This window comes from Macrosteles quadrilineatus, unplaced genomic scaffold (assembly GCF_028750875.1).
Source record: "Macrosteles quadrilineatus isolate MER2022 unplaced genomic scaffold, UCM_ALF_1.0 Scaffold_3__2_contigs__length_128488019, whole genome shotgun sequence".
NCBI lineage: Eukaryota > Metazoa > Arthropoda > Insecta > Hemiptera > Cicadellidae > Macrosteles > Macrosteles quadrilineatus.
In genome coordinates, this window is record NW_026542596.1 from 90,269,736 (window position 1) to 90,291,850 (window position 22,115).

A 22,115-nucleotide genomic window follows, 5' to 3' on the forward strand; every position below is an offset into this window, starting at 1 on the left:
GAGGAGGCCAGGAAACGTTGGAACCATATTTACAATTACTTACAAATGTACAAATTAGAGAACTGTTGTATAAGATGAGTAGATTGATTAGTATGTCGATTGATAAGTGAATAAGTTGATAATAGTAAAGTATCATATGAATTAAATAGATTATAGTAGATATTCATGTATATATTTATGAAAATAGATCAAGTAATGTTTGTTTCCCTGTCGGTTAGCCATACAATTTATGGCATATCCAGTTCCGCCACGGGGAGGCCAGGAAACGTCGGAACCATATTTACAATTATTTACAAATGTACAAGTTAGTAAACTTTACTAACTACTTTATACAACAACGGGGACTTTTGATAAGGCAGGCCCCCTATCGTACTGCCGATGTTGTCAAGTCACAACGGGGAGTTTTGATTAAGCAGATCCCCTAGCCTACTGCTAATGTCAAATCAGGTTTAGAGAAGGAGATCGCCATACACGATGTTCTTTGCGTATGCGATTCCATCTCGGACACGTTCGGGGTGTACGAGAACAACAATATGGTCTGGATGTCTGACCCTACTGAGCAAGACGTATAGTTGCCCGTGCGTGAAGCAATCGGTCCGTAAATCAACACCGACTGAATCTATTGTCTGACCTTGGCTCTTGTGTCCGGTCATGCAATAGGCCAACATCAGTGGGAACTGACGTCGACGAACACGTAACGGCGAACCCTCGACAAACGCAAAAGTAAAGGTAATCCGGGGAATTCCGATAGGTTGCGTCTGTCCGGGAAGTCTCACTGTAATCAGGCGGTTGGTGATGCCGATTACGATGACTTTAGTGCCGTTGACGAGTCCTTCAGCGATGTTGAGGTTCCTCATAATGAGGCAAACAGAACCGATCTTCAGCCGCAGAACATGGTCTGGTACGCCCTTGCCAGTAGCCGTGTTCAGGAGTTGAACGTCGACATCCAGGCCATCGTCGTTTTCTCTGTCGACTGTGTCGGCGCTCCTCAGCTCGTACAGATGACCGTCGAGGGAGTTCAAGATGTGGTCGTTGATCTCCTTGACGTTCACTATCAGAGTCGAGAGGATTGCGCGTCGCGAACACATATCAGAGTCGAGTAGGACGTTTGCGGGAAAGACGGAATCGACCAAATCAGTCAAAGACGTCACTTGTCTAATCCCGAGCAGCGGAATTAGACTTTGTTCGTTCCGTCCCTCCAAGAAAGTGGTCGAACTGACAGTTCCGTTGCCTACCCTAAGAAGGAATTCGGAATAGGCTGTGGAACTACTAGTCCGATGAGCTGTTGTCAGGGCAAAAATTTTGAAATGCTGCCACAGATGGGAAGCCCGAAGTGAGACACAAACAATGTCAGTTGGAGTACGAGCGTTTACAACGACAGGCGCGATCTGGCGAAAGTCGCCACAACAGAGGAATATTTTACCACCGAATAGCTCACTGGAACGCATGAGGTCTCGCAGGGATCTGTCAAGAACCTCGAAAACGAACCGATGTGCCATCGGGGCCTCATCAAAGACAATGAGCCTTGCGGCCCTGATGAGCTCTGCTCGCTGGGAGCCGTTGGTGATGTTCCAAAAGCCGGTGCCGTCACCGAAGTCGAGTGGCAACCGGAACATGCTGTGAGCTGTAGTTCCACCAGGCATGTTACCCGCGGCGATCCCAGAGCTAGCGACTGCCAGTGCAACCTGACGACAACCTCTCACGTATGCGAGAATGACACGAATCAGAGTGGTCTTCCCATAGCCTCCCGGGCCGTCAAGAAAAATGATTTTCGACGACGTTCCGCTGGCAGGGGCATTGAGAACGGAGGTAACGTACTCAAATACGCGGTTTTGATCTTCAGAGAGCTTTGGCACCCACTCCTCCACAAACACTCTCTGTTGATTTTCACCATGTAAGAGCAGTTCTCTGCCCAACTCCGTCGTGTCATCGTGTACATCGGGGAGGCCATGATCTGCGACGCAAGAACCCTGCCGACGAAGACTCCGATCAATATCGATGAGACCTAGCTTGTAGGCCAGTTCAACATCGAGAGGATTACGCTCTATGTGGTCCTCGCAGATGGAATCACGGAAAGCATCCCACAGGAGAGCTGCAGGAGCCCCCATGTTGCAGAGGATCACAAAGAAAGAACGAAGTCTCGGGCCAGTCATGAAAGTGGCGGCCTCGCGCAGTGCGTAGTGGTACTCCTGTTCGTCTTGCACCAAGCCAAGATGCCGCGCGACCCCTTGAAAAGTGCGGCAGTTTGGTCCACCGCGGGACAGGAGGTCGGCATAACCACGGCAAGATACAGTCATAAGCAGGATACGCAGGTAATACTGTTCTGTCCTGCTCGGTGAGACCCAAAACAGTCTGCACACCTTCTCGCCACGCTGTCGGGCAGTGATAAAATGGACGCCATCGGGGTGCTCGTATATCTCCGCAGTTTTTGGGCGCTTGACATGAACCACAAACGTTTCATAGAACCCCTGATAAGTCAGGTCGTCAAACAGTGAAATACGAGGCCGGTCAAAGTAGATGGTGAGTTTGGAGCTGTTCCTAGCGGCTGCCTCTGCCAGTTGGCCAGGTCTCGCTTGTACTGGACGAATCCCCTCTCGTCGACGTGGGTGGTTTCACAGCAGGGCTTGGGGAAGTATTTGGTGCAGTAACCCTTTGCAGAGTCCCAACAGAGAAAGTCAGTCCTATGATCATTACCACATGGACCGTGGATCATGTGTTTGAGGACCAACTTTCTCAGTCGGCCTCCGGCCTCTTCTTCCGAGGGAATATCCGCGCGGATGATGGAGTCAATTTCGGACGCCTGAACTGGTCCGTCGCCGTCAATCTTGAATACAATGTGGGCGTGAGGAAGGCCCCTCATTTGCATCTCGATGACGTAGACGATATAGACAGAGCGTCCAAACATTGCTCCGCTGCGCAGGTCTCGGAGAAGTTCCAGAAGTTTGATCCTAAAAACTCTGCAAGCAGTGCTAGGGTCACTGCGAGTACCTCCACGAGGGCAAGCTTTCTTGTTTTCCTCCCAAGTCGCGTTGTAAGTAAACGTCAAAAAGAAAGTGGGGGAACCCAGGCGCGATACGATTGCCATAGCGTCTTCGTATTTTACTTTCATGTACCTGGGCCCCCCGGTGAACGAACTTGGGAGGTAGACTTTTCCTGCCTGCACCCCACCCTCGCCTTGGACGGTTTCATCACGAGCGATGTCGTTCAAGACCTGCTGTGCATTCCGAATCTCGTCAACCGGCCCCACCCGCAAGGCACTATCGGTGTTCTTCAGCTGCGTAAACTTAATGTAACGCAGTTTCTCCTCCTCGTACCTCGCGAACATCTCAACCTGCCAAGCTTGTGAGAGACGGCCTAGGTGAGAGAAGCGAGGTTCAGAAAGTAGGAGGCACCGCGAGTACTTAAATTGAGTCAGTTTGGCACCCTTGTTATCAAGGCGGCCAACGTGCCATCCCACAGTGCCTTGCGGGTAAAGTAGGGGATATTGGAAAGGTTCCATTAGGGGGTGTAAAAGATCAATAAATGTAGGTCTATCGGAACCGGATTTCCATATAGTCAGTCTCCGGGGCTCAGTGTCGTTTTCATCATTGCTGAGCACGGCGTGCACTTCGACGCCTGTTTGCCGATCACCGAGAACAGGGCCATGGGTAGACCTGCTTGTTACTTCAAAAGCCAAGTGAGCTGTTACGGAAGGCTCGTTGCTCAATCGACGGTAATGCTCAATGTAAGGATTTTCCCTAGACAGGAAATCAGCAATACCGTCGATGATCTCGGCATCAAGCGATCTACCCATCGCAATGTTACGGCGCTCTTCGCCATCGTCAATATACAGGCGGGACCGATTCACAAACTGAACGTTCCCAGAACGAGTGGTGAACTTTTGTCCTGGGGCGTCCAGATTGTAGACCTGGTGGTACATTCTTCCCTCGATCTTGAAAAAAGAAAGACCACTGGGATGACGATACCCGCCTGACACTTCGAGCGCGCAGAAAGCAAACAGGTCGTTGTACGCACGGGCTCTTTCCAGGAAGAGACGGTCGGAATAAAAGCGTTCTTGCAACGGAGGAATGTCGAGAACATTGAACGCTCCTTCCCCGCAGCACCATTGCTTTCTATTCTTCTCCTCCTCGAAGAGCCGTCCTTGGCAATGACGACATCTGTAAACGTCGTCAACCCAGAGACTGACTTTTTTTAATTTGTATGGTTGTATTTCATTGAGTGGCTCCCCATTCCAAACAGACATGGGGCCATTTTTGACTACGGACCGAGCAAGTGATGCGGGCATATAGCGAAGTTCAGACATTTTCGGATTTTTCAGGCGAAAAATCTGAACTCTCTCAGCAGAAGCACCGGGATTACGCAGGTCGTATTGCTGAACAGCCTTTCGGTGCACCTCAGGGTGGGTTTGAGTGTAACGTTGACTGTCATCCCGGAGTTTGTCAGCGTGCGTCTCCCTATACTTCTTCTTCGCCGCATCCACTTGCTCTTCTCGGGTCGTGTCTAAAAGCTTTGGACGACCACGCTTTATTGTTTTTGGTCTACCAGGACATTTGGTTTTCTGAACAACTGTCTCAGAGGCAGATTCTGATAACTGAGTTAAGTCATTGTCCGAACAGTCGACCGTGTGGACAGTTTGAGTTTCGTTGACGGAAAACTTTATTTTTGTGACGGAGTACTGCCCACCGACGAACGCAGAATTCACCAAAATGAGGGAAGCTAGAGAACGAAAACTATTACAGACGAACACCCTAGCCTTATTTCTCGCCTCATCAATGTCTCGACGACGGTTTTCGTTTACCGCGTGGGAATCAAAGAGGTACAGCCGCCCTTGGAAACGCCAAAAAGCGACTGTCACCAACTGTCCCGTAAACAAAAAACCGCTATCAACGGAGTCACCGGGCATAGCTGCTTCCAAAACCGAAGACAAGGAAGAGGTCACCTCATCTAGGCCATCGTTTCGTAACGGATACAACCCGTCCCAAACACAAGAAATTTCTTCGATGGTAACACGATGGTGTGCAACCACGAAGTGCCTGGCGAGGTCCTCAGGGAACAGATACCGGTTAGTGATGCTATGCTCACGGCGAGATAGTGTATACAAGCTATCGCCCGCCATGAGTATAGCGTCAATAGCGTTGGTACTGAATCCGCCGCAGAATGCTTGCCATGCGAGGGCACAGGTTGCATTTGCCATGCATTGAGCGTTGTTGCTCTCGGTAAATCTGGGATCTCCCTGGTGGAACGACCCAGCAGCAACGCAAGAGAATTCCATGCTTACAGAAAATTGCAGCAAAATCGCCAAAATAACAAGTCCAATAAATAGGAAGAAGTGACAGTGAAACTTAATCATGGGTAGCCAAATCCATTAGCAAAAATTAGAGCGAGAACCAAATGACTATACAGCGTTACTGACCTACGCGTTTTGGGGGTCAAGGAGTAAAGTTACGAAAAAACATGTGAAGGGTGAAATGTAAAGTAAACTAAGGAGAGTACGAAACATTAATAATATTTGAAGAAAAAATTTTTTATGTACGAAAAATTATCAAAAACCGTTAAAAATTTGAAGAAAATTTACCAAAATTTGAAAGTAGGGCGTTTTTTTTAGGTGAAGGAGTGCGATTTTCTAAAAACGCGTAATAGTGTCTTGTAGGAAATTTAATTCCTGTTCATGAAGATTCTTTGAAATTTTTGCTAGCTATTACCGTTTTTTAGTTATAGTCGGTATTAAAAACCGTGTTTTTTCGTTTTTATACGTCTACCATTTTGGATTTTTTTGGGGGTTAAAATTTTTAAAAGGCATTTTTGCAAATTCCACCATTAACGGATGATCCCATACTGCAATACTACAAAAATTTAAAGTCTTTAGAACGTTTCTAAACTAATCAGATGAGCATACCAAAGTATTAAAATTACATAGCTATTCTCCATAAGGATAACATGGGGCTGGTAAAACCGGTAAAAACCAATCAAATTTTCACATTAAAATTAAGTTTTTGGGGGTCAAGGAGTAAAGTTACGAAAATACATGTAAAGGGTGAAATGTAAAGTAAACTAAGGAGAATACGAAACATTAATAATATTTGCAAAAAATAATTATTTAGGTACGAAAACATAGCAAAAACCGATAAAAATTTGAAAAAAATTTACAAAATTTTGAAAGTAGGGCGTTTTTTGAAGCTTAAGGAGTGCGATTTTCTGAAAACGCCTAAGAGGGTTTTGTAGAAAATTTAATTCCTGTTCCTGGATATACTGTCAAATCTTTTCTAGCTCTTACCGTTTTCGAGCTACATCCGGTTGAAAAAAAAGTGTTTTTTCGTTTTCAGAGGTCCGCCGTTTTGGATTTTTGGGTGGGTTAAAATTTGAAAATGGGACTTTTGCATATTCCACCGGTAATGTAAGATCTTTTACTACAATACTACGCAAATTTGAAGTCTCTAGCACGTTTCTAAGTGGTTTAGATGGGAACACGAAAGTCGGCCATTTTTAATGTTATTCCCCATAAGAATAACATGGGGGGGGAATTCGAATTTTCGGGGGGGTTAAAATTTGAAAATGCGACTTTTTGGAATTTTATGGGTGGTTTGGGCACTAGACCTACAACCACCGAAAATTTCAAGTCTCTAGCTCATCTAGAAGTGGTCTAGAATTTGTACCCCCAGTCAGTTACACATCGGATTGTATAGTATTTAGATTTTTCATTTCATTTCATTTTTTTCATTTCATTTCATTTTTCATTTCATTTCATTTCATTTCATTTCATTTCATTTCATTTCATTTCATTTCATTTCATTTCATTTCATTTCATTTCATTTCATTTCATTTCATTTCATTTCATTTCATTTCATTTCATTTCATTTCATTTCATTTCATTTCATTTCATTTCATTTCATTTCATTTCATTTCATTTCATTTCATTTCATTTCATTTCATTTCATTTCATTTCATTTCATTTCATTTCATTTCATTTCATTTCATTTCATTTCATTTCATTTCATTTCATTTCATTTCATTTCATTTCATTTCATTTCATTTCATTTCATTTCATTTCATTTCATTTCATTTCATTTCATTTCATTTCATTTCATTTCATTTCATTTCATTTCATTTCATTTCATTTCATTTCATTTCATTTCATTTCATTTCATTTCATTTCATTTCATTTCATTTCATTTCATTTCATTTCATTTCATTTCATTTCATTTCATTTCATTTCATTTCATTTCATTTCATTTCATTTCATTTCATTTCATTTCATTTCATTTCATTTCATTTCATTTCATTTCATTTCATTTCATTTCATTTCATTTCATTTCATTTCATTTCATTTCATTTCATTTCATTTCATTTCATTTCATTTCATTTCATTTCATTTCATTTCATTTCATTTCATTTCATTTCATTTCATTTCATTTCATTTCATTTCATTTCATTTCATTTCATTTCATTTCATTTCATTTCATTTCATTTCATTTCATTTCATTTCATTTCATTTCATTTCATTTCATTTCATTTCATTTCATTTCATTTCATTTCATTTCATTTCATTTCATTTCATTTCATTTCATTTCATTTCAAACCAGAACGACTTATCACCAGTGAGAGCCAAGTTGTGTAATTTTTGCCACATCACTATTGTTACACGAGTACGTTGTCGATATATTTTAAAACAAACAACTCTGTCCAATGTGCTACCTACTGTGGAATTACTTAATATTCATTTCGCATGTAAAAACTTTCGCCTGAACTATAAATAATAGTAGATGAGTTAAGCCTAAATCATTGAAACATTCATTAAACTAATAATTTCTGTTACATGAACCGAATTTCAACCAAATTAACCTAGACATATAAACTAAATGTAGCATTCAACCGATTTCACTCGAAGGAAAAGTCTGTCTTCGTCCAGAACACATACTGTCGATTTTTTTTTTTTTTTTTTTTTTTTTTTTTTTAAGAGGTTGGCGGCCTCTTAATTAGTAATTAATTTTATTAATTTTATTAATTTAATTAGTAGTCAGATGGCCTGACTAATTAAGTATCCAATGTCAACGTTAATAGTATATAATGGATATTGTTTAGTAAAATGTAGCAGAATCTTTCTATAAAGTAAAGACTGGACTATTAACGTAAAAGACTCTAATATAGTTAGTTTATTTGATTTGATTTTGTGTGTTTTTACGCCAGTGGAATTTTTTACGTTTTGAAAGGGAAAGGTCCAAACCCTGGTCTTGTTACTATCTAACGTCGACCTTTTTCTTAGAAAGCATCATTAATTCATAGCCCAATGACAAATGGGATCAGGGTCTGGAAACGATCTCGCTTGGATTCGAACCAGCGAACTTCAGATTTGAAGGCGAGCACTATAACCACTCGGCTATCCAGACAATAGTTCGTGGCGTATCGAAGTATTTTATGGTTAAAGAATGGTTTTAGAAATAGTAGGGGATCTTTATTAACAAAAATTATCTCATATTATGTCCCTTTTTATAAAGTTCTTGTGGAAATCGGGGATCAAAACATAACAATTTTGTTTAGTTTAACAATATGCAACGCAGAACCCTCTGTTCTCTACGGTCTAAAATGAACTTTTTTTAATTGAAAGAGCATAAATAATTACTCTATTTAATGAAGAAAAAAATATATATCTCTTACATTTTACACTAGTAATCATTTTACTGGTAACACAAAACTAGTATGGTAATAGAAACATGATTTTTGTCATTAGCTAATATGTGCCGTAAACAATTTTCTTTACAGCTCTCTCGATATACAGTGTGTAAATTAAGTCTGGCACACATTTTTTATCTTTTTTTCTTAAATAGATAGAAGAAATCAATTTGCGGGACTGATTAATAACAAAAGTTAGGCACTTTTTACAAATTTTGAAAATAAAAATTCCCTTACGGGCAAGGAGGGTGGGTGGGGGTAACTAAACATTTTCAAACGACAACCCCCATCTTGTGACCCCTCATTTTAAAGGTCATTGGAAGACAAATCCAAAGATGTGTCTGAAAAAATGTTTTTTACACCCTATCCAAAATGGCGGTTTAAAATGTACTTAGGGTTGATCGGGTAAATTAGGTATGGCACACATTTCTTATATTTTTTACTCTTTGTAGATTAGAAGGAATTAGTTTACGGGACTGAGTAAGAACAAATGTTTGGCACTTTTTCATAATTTTGAAAAAAATTCCCCTTAAGGGTAAGGTGGGGGTGGGGGGTAACTAAAAATTTTCAAATGACAATCCCCATCTTGTGACCCCTCATTTTAAAGGTATTTGGAAGACAAATTTAACGACATGTCTGAAAAAATTTTAATGTGTTTCAGACTTAATTCACCCGTTCAACCCTAAGTCCATTTTCAGCCGCCATATTAGACAGAATGCAAAAAAAAATTTTCAGACACATCGTTAAATTTGTCTTTCAAATACCTTTAAAATGAGGGGTCACAAGATGGAGGTTGTCATTTGAAAATTTTTAGTTACCCCCCACCCTCCCTTGCCCTTAAGGGAATTTTTATTTTCAAAATTTGTAAAAAGTGTCTAACATTTGTTATTAATCAGTCCCGCAAATTGATTTATTCTATCTACTATAGAAAAAAAGATAAAAAATGTGTGCCAGACTTAATTTACGCACTGTATATAGATTTGCATATGTTAATAAATTATGGTTTACAGCCACTAGTTCCCTAATACAGTCTAAGAGGCTCACCAGACCTGCTTTTAACTAGTCGCTTTAGATTAACAATTTACACAGGTGATTTAGTCTGTAAAGTGCATGAGATATTTTTGTTATAATTACTGAACGCTTTTCCTTTTGAGTTTTTAAATACGGATGATGTTTTACTTACCTGATTGCTGCTCTTATTGTTTCAAAATAAGTCAAAATTTGTATTACTTAGTGTGTTAAAAAGTCCCGGAATGGCTTAATATTTTTTTAACCAACATAGAACGGTGATACAGTTTTGTATCTAGATATTTATCATAAAACCCTACCTTTTTAACCAACTAACAATTTTCCTCTCCTCTAAGGGGACAGCCTATAAGGAGTAAGAAGAAAATCTTTAATGTAAGCGTAGGTTAATATGCACATCAAATAAAATATTAAATACAACGACAAATAAGTAGGTACTAGTAAAGTACAATTCATTAAATTTTAATTCAAACGGACAACCGAGTGAAAAATAACAGCTATTCAAAGATGCATTGAATTAGCATTGCTATAAGCTACCTCCTAGGGAAGTGCCCACTAGAAGTCGGAAGAAAATCATAAACGTATGCATACCAAATTTAAGGTCTTAATTAGTAGAATACAGTGCCACAAATTTGAGCTCAAAATAACATTTGAGTAAAAAATGGCAGACTTTCAAAGGTTCAAAACGGCAGATTCAAGATATTTTTGAAGGGCTGCCATTTTTGACTCGGTTGTCCGTTTGGGTTCAATTTTACGGCATTGTATTTTACTAGTAAAGCCCTTTAATTTTAAATTCATATAAACCTATGCTTACATTAAATACTTCCTTCTAAATCCTTGTAGGCCGTCCCTCTGGAGGAGAGGAAAATTTTGCTTAAAAAGGTAGGTTTTATGATAAATATCTAGATAGTACAAAACTGTACCACCGTATGTATGTTGGTAAATGTTGGTAAAAAAATATTAAGCCGTTCCGGGACTTTTTTAAGTAACGAAAATGGCAGGTATTCCAAATTTGATTTACTGTATGTGAAAAAGCACCAATTTCACAAAATAATGGGAAGAAATCTGTATTTTTAAAACCGAGATAGATAGAAATATTCTGTTTTTGGATTTGATTGAAAACATAGGTTTCGCAGTTGTTTACATCAAACATATTTTTTCAACCCCTTCAACAGGGTATGGGCGGGGGTGACTTATTTTTTTTTCGATAACAACCCCTATTGAATGACCCCTCATTTTGAAGGGTTTGTTAAAAGAAAAACAATGACGGAAACCCGAGGTAGATATTTGACCACAAGCCTAAAAGGCGGGTATTCCAAAATTTAATAAAAAAAACATCCATTTTTGAATATCCGCCATTTTGACTAGGGGTGAGATGAAGCTCTTCAAAATGAGGGGTCACTCAATAGGGTTTGCTATTTTTAAAAAATAAGTCTAGGGGGTGACCGAGGTCCATGCCGTGTTAGGGGGGTCAAAAATATTTTTGATGTAAACAATTACTGAACCTTTGTTAAAAACTATTGCCACAAACAGAATCCTTATATACAGGGTGTCCCGGAACTCTCTACCAATATTTTAGGGCATTGATCCTGGGTAAGAAACATACCTAAATATCATATTTAAATTTTCCGGAAGTCCTTTGTTACTCACACAGCCGCCATTTAGTTTTTTTTAGTTATTATTTTTTTTCTAAAAAATGGTTAAACATACGAAATGGAAACTTTGCACAAACATTTATGCCAACTAGACAAAGTTACAAAAAAATTATGAAGATTTTTCAAATTCATAAAACAAAATGGCGGCCATTTAAAATTTGCTTTCTTAAATAACTCAAAAGCCATTGATTTTACAAATATTTTAAATGGCCGCCATTTTGTTTTATGAATTTGAAAAATCGTGACAATTTTTTGGTAGCTTTGTCTAGTTGTCATAAATATTTGTGCAAAGTTTCCATTTCGTATGTTAAACCATTCTTTAGAAAAAAATTAATAAGTGAAAAAACAAAATGGCGGCTGTGTGAGTAACTAAGGACTTCCGGACAGTTTAAATATGATATTTAGTTATGTTTCTTACCCATGAGCAATGTTCTAAAATATTGGTAGAGAGTTCCGGGACACCCTGTATAATACGTGAAAGCGATTTCTACGAAACACTACTCCTCCATTAATAATGGACGGATTTTTACAAACGATGTGTCAAAATAAAGTATTTTTTGTCCAGACGCCCCATTTCACCAATTCATGTAATAAAAATCCTCGGGCTTTGCCCCACAGGCCATCAAAGTCGGAGTTTCTCCCATAAGATTAACATGGGGTAATCTAAATATTTAATTGGAAACTTTGTCCCCACTAATTTGAGGGAACGGCTGGGTGTAGAAACTTGGTAGGGGTGTCCAAAGAAAGGTCTTGGTCTGTAGATGAGTTATCAAAAGAAAAACTAAGCAAAATTCCTTAGGACTCTGCCCTAGAAGTCTTTAAAGATCCCTCCGCTGAGTTGTTTACATTTTGGTCATGTGAATAATACTTTTTAATGAAACTGCTGTTCATTGTTATTAGGGGATCTTTTCAGATATGGAATAAGCTATTTAAATTGTATTTTAAACAACACACATTTATTGGGAGTTACTGAATTCTACAAAATAAGTATTTGCAATGTTATTTTCTGATTTTAAAATTGATTTTCTTCTTTATCATGTTATGTTTTGCAATATAACGTTCCATTACGAAATCAGTGGAAAATCCTGTTATCAGCAATTCTTAAATTATTTCTCATTGAACTATCTTATATCTATTGTACGGGTTGGTGTCTGCCTTTTTCACCACTTTTGCCTACATTTTATCATATTATTCTACACATATTAAATATTTATGTAGAAATATCTGCTCTTATCGTGTCTAATAAAATTCAAACATAAAAAACTTGCCTAAAATGGTACTCGTCTTGACAAATTATTTGCACCTGCCTATATTAAGGACTTTTGCGCATTGGGTTGGTAACATTATTGAAAATAACACGACATTTTGGCTGTAAAATATGGTACAAAGAGAAAATACTATTTAAGCAGCTACTGTTATGACAGAAAGGCCATACTGTTTTCATTTTAATCTAGATCACGTAATCCTTTATAAGATACGTTGATTAACAATATGTAAACGTCAATATATACGTAACAGCTAATTTACAGTATTTTTGCTTTTGGAAATGTCCCATTGCTATGTCATTTGCATTATTTGTTGCCAATGAAGCTGCAAGACCATATGAACCAGGAGGCCCCTAACAGTTCAAGAATAAAAGCCAACTTCACTTCAAGTATTTTACTACACCTAACATTCCGTAGAGAGATTATATTGACAACTTTATGTTACTGATAAGGCTGAGAAAACTAACTGATCTCCCCCATGTCAAGGAATTCCAGCTTTAACAGTAACCCCACAATCAATTTCTCAAAACTATGCTAGAGGGTTATTCATTGGCACATAAGTACGATATGAACTGACGCGACACACGACTTGACGAAGGAAAAATCAAACTTACACTATAACGGATATACCCTCCTTTGAAGCTAGAATATATCTTTCCAAAAAATATTTTCTTTTGAAATAAAATCATATTACACTAATGAAATCACGGAAGTGTTTAACTACAAAATATCCACCAATACGATTTTAATACTATTTAAAGGTTCTTCCAAAGGAAGAGATACTATATAACATAATAATAATAACTCCGATGACGTACGGTATGGGGAATATTTTATTCATTGAATGATCAACCAAATTTGGCAACTAACGCAATTATTAATATCATTATTGTTTTTACATTTATTACTCTTTAAACAATGCTAAATCCTCAAAATATGTATATTTCACCCAATTTATCGCAGTTGGATGAATTAACGTAAGCCTTGAAAGTAACCGTCGATTTCGACGGGTTTCACCTTGTATTTCTATCTATTTCGGTTTTAAAAATACAGATTTGTTTCAATACTTAATTTACACACTGTATATAGTGTTGCTGGAAGACCCGTTTTCGTCTATCGAAACCTAATAAAACTAAACGTAACGTGCTAATAAAATCAGTTGATAGCAAAAAAGTTGACCTATAATTTATTATGGGCTCCGAATAACTGGGTCCTGGAATTGTCTCATAGCTAACAGCCTTTAGTGACTGGTGGGATTTAATCCTGAATTTTTTGGAGAGAGGTTTCACGCTTTCACTACTTGATCAGTCCCAATGTATTTAAAATATAGAAGCTAACCTTTTTATTGGAAGGAAATAATTAAATGGTTAAACTATTTATAATTTAATAATCAATTCATTGTGTAAAACGTATTGTTCTAGCATTTCCAAACGGTCTAGGGCACTTTCGCCACATTTGTGATTTGGCTCTTTATGAACGCCGAATGTTTACCCCAAAGAACTTTTATTAAAACTAACACTCCCCTTGAGAGAGGGGTTCCGACTCTGCTAGATTAATCTAAACAAACGCTCGGTATATACTGAGGAGCGAGAATGTACAATTGTGAAGAATTAATAATAACATTTTCTATGAGCCAATATTCTAAAAACATATTAGTTTGTGACTGCATTGATGGGTAAAATAGCCATTTACAAAATGAAAACACCATATTAAATACTTATTACTTTATAACATTCTTTCGCAATATTGCGTATTTTGCATATTGATATCACGGTTCGTCGTTTTCAAAACCTTCAAATACAAAACTATTTAATATAATGTATAATAACAGAGTTATTCATAAAGAGGCTGCTTCAAGTTTAATATTGAATATATTGCCTCTTAAATATACCTCTAATTTGGATCCAGTTACTTTATTTTCAGTTTAATATATGGATAACTTTTGCGTCATACATATTAATTTTCTTCGTATAAGCGTTCATGGTAAAATAAAATCCAATATAAATTTGTACACGGTATGTGTTCTTTTTAAATTAATAAGATAAATAAGAACTAGTATATGCAATATGGTAATGATAATTAAACACTTTATTGGACATATTATCAGTGATGTTACGTATTTTAGGCGAATAAGTAAGTTTACCCTCTCAAAATACTTGTAATTATGTATCCTAACTATATTAAACCGAAAATATATACTTCTAAGAGATCTATTTATTTTAATTATGAAAATAATCAAACAATAAACAATTGTATTTGCATCTAATTTGAAAAAAAAAAATATTTACCACAAAATCGCAGGTACTAAGATTAGTATTACGTTTATAAAAGTTCTACACTGAATCTTTCTGTCGGATGAAAATTGGCCAGTGGATAAATCAGGAACTAAGAAATAAATTAACGGATGAGTATAACATACCTAGATAAATGAAAATACATTTTGTAAGGCTGTCATCTCGCTATAACCCTGAACTATTAATGAAATTGCCAAAACTCAATACGCAGTTTACCATTACAACGTCACACCCTTAATGTGTTTAAATTGCTTGTTGGGTCACAATATTATTCAAAACGTTTACACACAAAACGATTAGTTGCATGAGAGCATTGTCGCTTAGAGACTGAACTGGGCATCCCATAAATAGTAGCTTGTAAAAATTCCTACAAGATTTTGTATCATTCATTTCAAAAGTATGGTGCTATTAAGGATGTAAAATGTAGATAAACACGATGAAAAGGAAATCCTCCTGATTACAAGGAAATAATTTACTATGATATTCGTTGTTTAAACTCCATACCACGGGTAAATGTGTTCTTAGATACATCTTACCACCTCATTGAAAGAGCGATTTAGCACAACAAAAAGGAACACTTACAAATAAACATAATAAAATGGCAGACTGGAAGGACCGACTTGTGGAAATGAGCTGTCTAGAATATAAATTGGTATACGTGATATTCTAGGTAGTGCAGGTTAATCCTTTCCAAGGTGTTATGAGGAATTACTCTGTAAGTTATTAGAAACAATTAGGAAATTGCCTACAATTTGATAAGCAAGATTAATAAATATTAATTATAATAGGCTCTAAATGGTCTAGATTGTAGATTAAATACAGAGAATAGTTAACAATGTTTTTCGTCAACCCATCTACATAGTGATTTGTATAGACAATTAATTAGAATCAAAAACAAAGCAACCAAACTCTCATGCCCAAGCTCACTTTCTAGCAATTGTAGACCTACCTGGTACATTATAGTACAAAATATTGTGTAAACTAATTTAAAGCTGATGGAAGTTGTATAACATACTCTTTACAAAGGTAGAAAGCTAAGTATTTTCGTTTATATTAACATATATTTTGTATTACATAATAACATCTTAGTCAATAATAAGATCAAGTATTTATAAGTATTTGAATTTAAGTATTTGATTATAATTCACAAATGTTATGTAAGACTAAAAGAAAACAATCCCTTTTAAGGTCTATTTGCAAACGTTTAATGTTTATCCAATTTCAAATTAAAGTCGCAGTCACACGAAGCTCCACTCCTGACAAACGTTTTTGTTAGAAAAGGTTTAATTTGATTCTGAAATCACATAAATAAATATAAAATATAGTTAGTACTCGTAGAGTATTCAGTTATTGATTGAATTACATCCATGCAATAATCACAACCGTAGTTTTCCTTACCTTTTGAAGTAATTGAATTACAATATTTTAATCAATTTTCAAAAGGTTTATACAATACAGTTTAAGGTCTTAGACTGCTTAGGTTCCATGGCCATTATTCAACCATCATGGTATTTGTATTACAGGACTGATACGTAAAAGATGTAAGCTTTGTTTTTAAATAAGACTTTTTAATTATTACTAGATATTATTTAGATAAAATGCCTTAATGTACTAAATAAAAAGGTGGCAGCTAAATTATTTTGGATGTATACAAATAGTTTTATTTATAATACTAGAGATTAAAATAGTTTTATTTTTCATTGTTATTCAAGTTCGATGTAACAAATAATTGCAATAAATATAAGAATATTTTTCTATGAGATATTTTTCAGGCTGGGGAACTCAGGCATCAGAAATAAGATGATGAAATTCAAAGACACCGGAAATTGGACAGGAAACAAACAGTAAAATGTTCGAGGTCAAAAGGGAGAAAAAGAACTGCCTTTTGGTGGTTTGTAAAACTACTAATTTATTTGTTTGGAAATGCATCTCTTGATTGGTTAGACTAACAATTAAAATGAGTCTGAAATACTATTGATACTGAACTGTTTGGATGAATTAAAAAACATATAATGAAATAAAAACTTTGCTTTATAAAAAGGGACAAAGTTGGTAACTTTGCAGAAAGTTTAATTTCTTAAAACTCAACCGTAATGGTTCATTTATCTGTGTGCATTGATTGCAAAAATACTTGATGCATGTGTAAAGCTTTTTTTGGTTTCCATTTAACTTTCATACTCATACATAATTTCAAAAAACTGAAAAAATCTAAATAAGGAGTTTACAAAATGTAACAGCTGACAAAATAAAAATTGGGTTTAAGAATAAAGTGAATATTTTATGAAAGTCCAGGAGCTGCAAACCGAAACCAACCGTAACATTTCCTGCAAACAAAGCGGTCTTAAACATTTTTGTTCAGTCATAGATAACTTTTAAATTCAAAACCTGTCTAAATTGGTTTACCACTACAAAAAAGTGTTGTAAAGTAAAAGTAAAGTAAAATAAGTATTAATTATGATATTTCATCACTCATTACTTTTTTCTTTTCTGCAAAACGTCCCAGCTTACACAGTCATAACTATAATGTAAACATTTAGTAAATTATATAAATTCCGTATATATAATTTTGATATTGATGTGGAAAAATGCATGAAAAACTTAATTTTATTCCACCAATAACCTATAAATTATTCTAAACCTAGATTCCAATCGACTTCACAACACAACCAATGAACCATGAGCTGTTTTCTTAATATAATAAATTATATAAAATTACTGAGTTCCCTATGTCTGTTAACAATGGATTCCACAAACAAAAGATCACAGTGTGATGATTTCTAAAGGTAACAATACAATGCTATCGTCGCTATACATTTATCATTAATCTTTAATCACTATGACTTATTGCATCGTATTGTATTATTTTTATTGTTCCAGTTTCTTTTTTTTATAAACCATTCGAGTGCACGTAAAACGTACAAATTTCAAAAGTCAACCAAAAAATTGTTACATTCTGTAGCTCGGAATAAAATTGAATAAAATAATTGTTGATAATTGTTGAAGTAATTGTTGTTGTAGATAGTGATTTAAACTTTAACTAGTTGACCTGCCCGTGCTTCGCTACGGGGCGAGAATGCAGAAAAGAATAGATTGGTTTTACTTTAAGATACTATAATATACTATAAGGAACAGTTACAACACACTTACCAGGAAACGTATAGGCAAAGGCTCAATCGTACTTATTGATTATTTAAATGAATATCTCTTAATATATTATAGTACCATAATTTTATATAGTGTAGATATCATTTAAAATATATGCAAAAGTATAACTCATTGACCACATGGCACCAAGAAACAATTCTCCTTGTAAACAAATTAAATTAAATAGCAGAACAGCATTTCTGACAACAGCTAGAGTTTCATAACAATGTTTGTTTCACATGTTAATATTATGGAGAAATACGAAACTTTAAATGGCCCCAGGGCCTCACTCTCTAATTATTTCCCTATAAAAAAAGTTTCCTGCACAACTTCACGCTACGCTCTTTCCAATGACACCAAAAACATGTCAATCGGTTCAGTAGTTTCGGAGGAGTAATTGTCACAAAAAATCTGCTTGCGTATTAAATAAGTATATATATAGATGTAAAATAAATATGAATAAAAAGAACGTTGTTTAATAAACATCCTCTTTCGATAGCGCATATTTTCCTGCTCAGACTACAACGTAACCGACCAAATTTCCTGGAATATACGGCAATAGACTCCCCAAAGCAACAACTTTTACTGTCCTGCAAGACCTGGTTGTTTCACGACATCTCGCGTTCTTTTATACAGCTCCTTTTATTTGATTTACACACACTAGCTGTTACCCACGGGCTTCACTCCGTTTGACTTCATAATCATTAATACAACTTTTTATTGGTTTAAGTTAGGCTGAAATAAACAAAACATAATACAGTAATGCAAACAAATAATCACATCTGATTTTAGTAAGGTAATAAATGGAAAGAATAACATTAAAATAAGTACAGCTGAGGTATTTTTTAACATTAGGCATATGGAAAGTTCCTTTTAGATAGGAATTACAACCTTAAAGGGCAATTTATGTAATAATGGATAATTTTGCGCAGGGTTTCTCGTCATGACGAGCATTTGTATATGTTTTATGGAGATGTGACTTAATAAAAATACCTACTTATTTGTAATAGAACAATGAATAATTTAAGAACCTTTCGTTTAATTATAACTGCATATTTGAGAAGTAGTTAAATAATAAAAAAATATAGCAAAAATAAATGGGAACATATATGATTCCCAATTTTTTCAAAATAAATACAATTCCCATAACTAAATCTTTGTGATTTACTGTACCCATCTAAAACAACTTTTGAACAAAATTTTAGTCTGGTAATCTGTAATTAATTCCGTAACCCTTTAAAGATATAAAAGTATTTAAAAGTATTGCATTTCAAACGACTGCTTTACAAATACAGACTAAAACCTTTTTTGTTGTATTTGTTGTATCTTTATAACAATGAAACCAAACCACCTTATAGCAAATCAGTTTCGACTTGTATCAAATTAGTATTATTTCACTGGACTAAAACTCTTGTACAATGATAAAGTATATAGCCACAACACTAAGGCTATGTGCGAATTTAGTAGCACAGTTATGTTGATGTTCTCACACAATATCCTGCACCTGCCCCAAGAACATAACAGGACAAATGGCTGTTGTTGAGTTCATAACTATCGTTACGTAAAGTGTTTCCGGCAATTCGGCCTTAACAAATTTATTACCAAGCTATCCACATAAAACTGTGACAGTAGAGTTTTTTTATTTAAACAATATATACCGGTTACAGCTAAATAAACATCAATCAAAAGATGCGCCATATTACAGAAGAACACTCCACAAAAACTAATAATTAGTCGTATTAAGTACAAAGCCCTAAACCTGTTTTGAACAATATAATTTCATAATGACAAGAATATACTTTTACAGCTATAATATTTTACTTGACTGTCTATTTGAGGCACGGTTTGCGGCATTGTTTTAAATTTATCAAGACCTTCAATTTGATGTGCATATTAACTTATGTTACCTTTCAGATTTTCAACTTTCTCATTTTGGGCCAACCCCCTTTGGTGACATCCGATTACCATCTCAAAAAAAAGCTTACTATTACCAGTAAAGCTTCTCAAATTTGTTTGTGATATTTATTTGTTATAAAGTCGTCCTAACATTTAATTGTAACCTTGTAAAGCTAATGATACAATACAAGCACTGTAAATATCTAGCTGGTATATATTGTTTTATTTTTTACCAATACTGAGCCTTTTTGACACTGTGTTTGTAGATTGACAATTTATAATTACCCATAGTAAACCAGCAAATGTTGAATCTGTTTAGTCCCTGTATAAAACCAGAAAGCCTCATCAACAGTGAGAGCCAAGTTATGTAGGAGATTTGGTCTCATCACTATTGTTACACGTGCAGGATGGCGATGCAAATTAAAACACAGAATATAAATTCAACAAACCACATTCACACGTTTAAATTTAGCCAAGTTCAGAAATTAACGTAGTTACATTGAGCGCCCAACAGAGTACGCTGCTCTAAATTTCTTATTTATTGTATAAAGTGTGTAAATTAAGTATTGAGACAAATCTGTATTTTTTAAACCGAAATAGATAGAAATATTTTGTTTGTGGCATTCATTGTTAACAAAGGATCCGCTATTTTTTACATTAAAATATTTTTCAAACCCACTATCAACAGTGGGTGACTTATATTTTTCAAATAGCAACCACTATTAAGTGACCCCTCATTTCGACGGGTTGGTCAAAATTAAAGGAACACAATTACGCCAACCCAATGTGGATAACTCACCCCTAGCCAAAATGGCAGGTATTTAAAAATTTTATTAGGTGAAAAAGCACCCATTTCACCAATAAAATTTGTTTAATATCTGCAATTTTGGCTAGGGATGAAATATCGACTTTAGGTTTTCACATCATTGCTTATGTCTTGACAAACCCTTCAAAATGAGGGATCACTCATTAGTGGTTTTTATTTTAAAATAAATAACTCACCCCCACCCCTTACACTGTTACGGGGGTTAAAACATATTTTGATGAAAAAATTGCGGAGCCTTTGTTAAAAACCAATGCCACAAACAGAAAATTACTTATCTATTTCGGTTTAAAAAATACAGATTTGTTTCAATACTTAGTTTTACACACACTGTATAATCCAAGTATATATTGTGCCTACTTTTAACCAAGATAAAACATAAAAGACTCCTCTCACTATAGGCATCGGCCTACTGTCTTTTAAATCAAATCAATTGAATACTTGAGTATATGATGAATGAATACTTGAGTATATGATCAGTCATCTGTAGACGATAAATACCATCGAGTACTAGCATATTATGATATTGATCAAATATTGCAAATAAATTAACAATATTAACACTTGAGAATGCAAATCAATTGTTTGTAAACCCAGTAACTGTTTTAATGGTTTCAACTTGATTTAAAAATCGTTGGAATTATATACAAATACAGCAGCAAATAATTTTCAATGTCCCTAAAAAAAAGTAACTATTACTTTGAGATGTGGAGCTAAAAGTTAATTTAAGCACATTGAGAGACAGCTGTCTTCCGTGCTTGGACAATGGAGACAGTTTGAATTCATCACATTTCCCATCTCGTGCAAAATAAGAACGGGTTTGCAGCAGTGTCTTTGCCAAATAATAATGGCGTCAAATATGATAAAATGCACAACAAACACTGAAATAAAAATAAATATTCGAGAGTAAAATTTATCCTTTTGGCGAAATAAAAAATAGTTGGTACATGTACAATATTACTACAGTCCCAAAAAAGGGATTATTTTGAGTTTACTATTAGAATTTATTAATACATTATTGATCTTTGATTTTACAATATCCCCGATACAACAGCTAACGTTGGATTGGAATTAAGCACACTATATATTTAGATATTTTTAATATTATAAAAGCGATAAAATGCTCGCGACTAAGTGATTCTCTAAGTAATCGTTTACAGCCTCTTCATAATGCAATATTACAGATTTAACGGACCTGCTTTTAACCAGTCACTTTTGATTAATTTTGCACCGAATATTTAGTTTGTAATACCTCAGAGTAATAAAAGTTTTGTTTTATTACTCTGAGGTAATACAGTATATTATATGAGATTGATTCATACTGTACATGTTGCTCAAATTCTAG

The 22,115-nt window shown here is 35.5% G+C and overlaps 1 protein-coding gene across 1 annotated transcript; it reads right to left on the bottom strand.

Annotated features, from left to right (window-relative positions):
• Positions 1–449: 449 nt before the first annotated feature.
• LOC128989357 (ATP-dependent DNA helicase PIF1-like) lies at positions 450–2,297 on the bottom strand. Its single transcript, XM_054411243.1, has one exon. The coding sequence runs from the start codon at positions 2,295–2,297 to the stop codon at positions 450–452; it is 1,848 nt and encodes a 615-aa protein (XP_054267218.1).
• Positions 2,298–22,115: the final 19,818 nt, after the last annotated feature.

Coding starts and splice junctions, on each gene's coding strand:
- LOC128989357 (XM_054411243.1), bottom strand. CDS start 2,297: ATGACTGTATCTTGCCGTGGTTATGCCGACCTCCTGTCCCGCGGTGGA.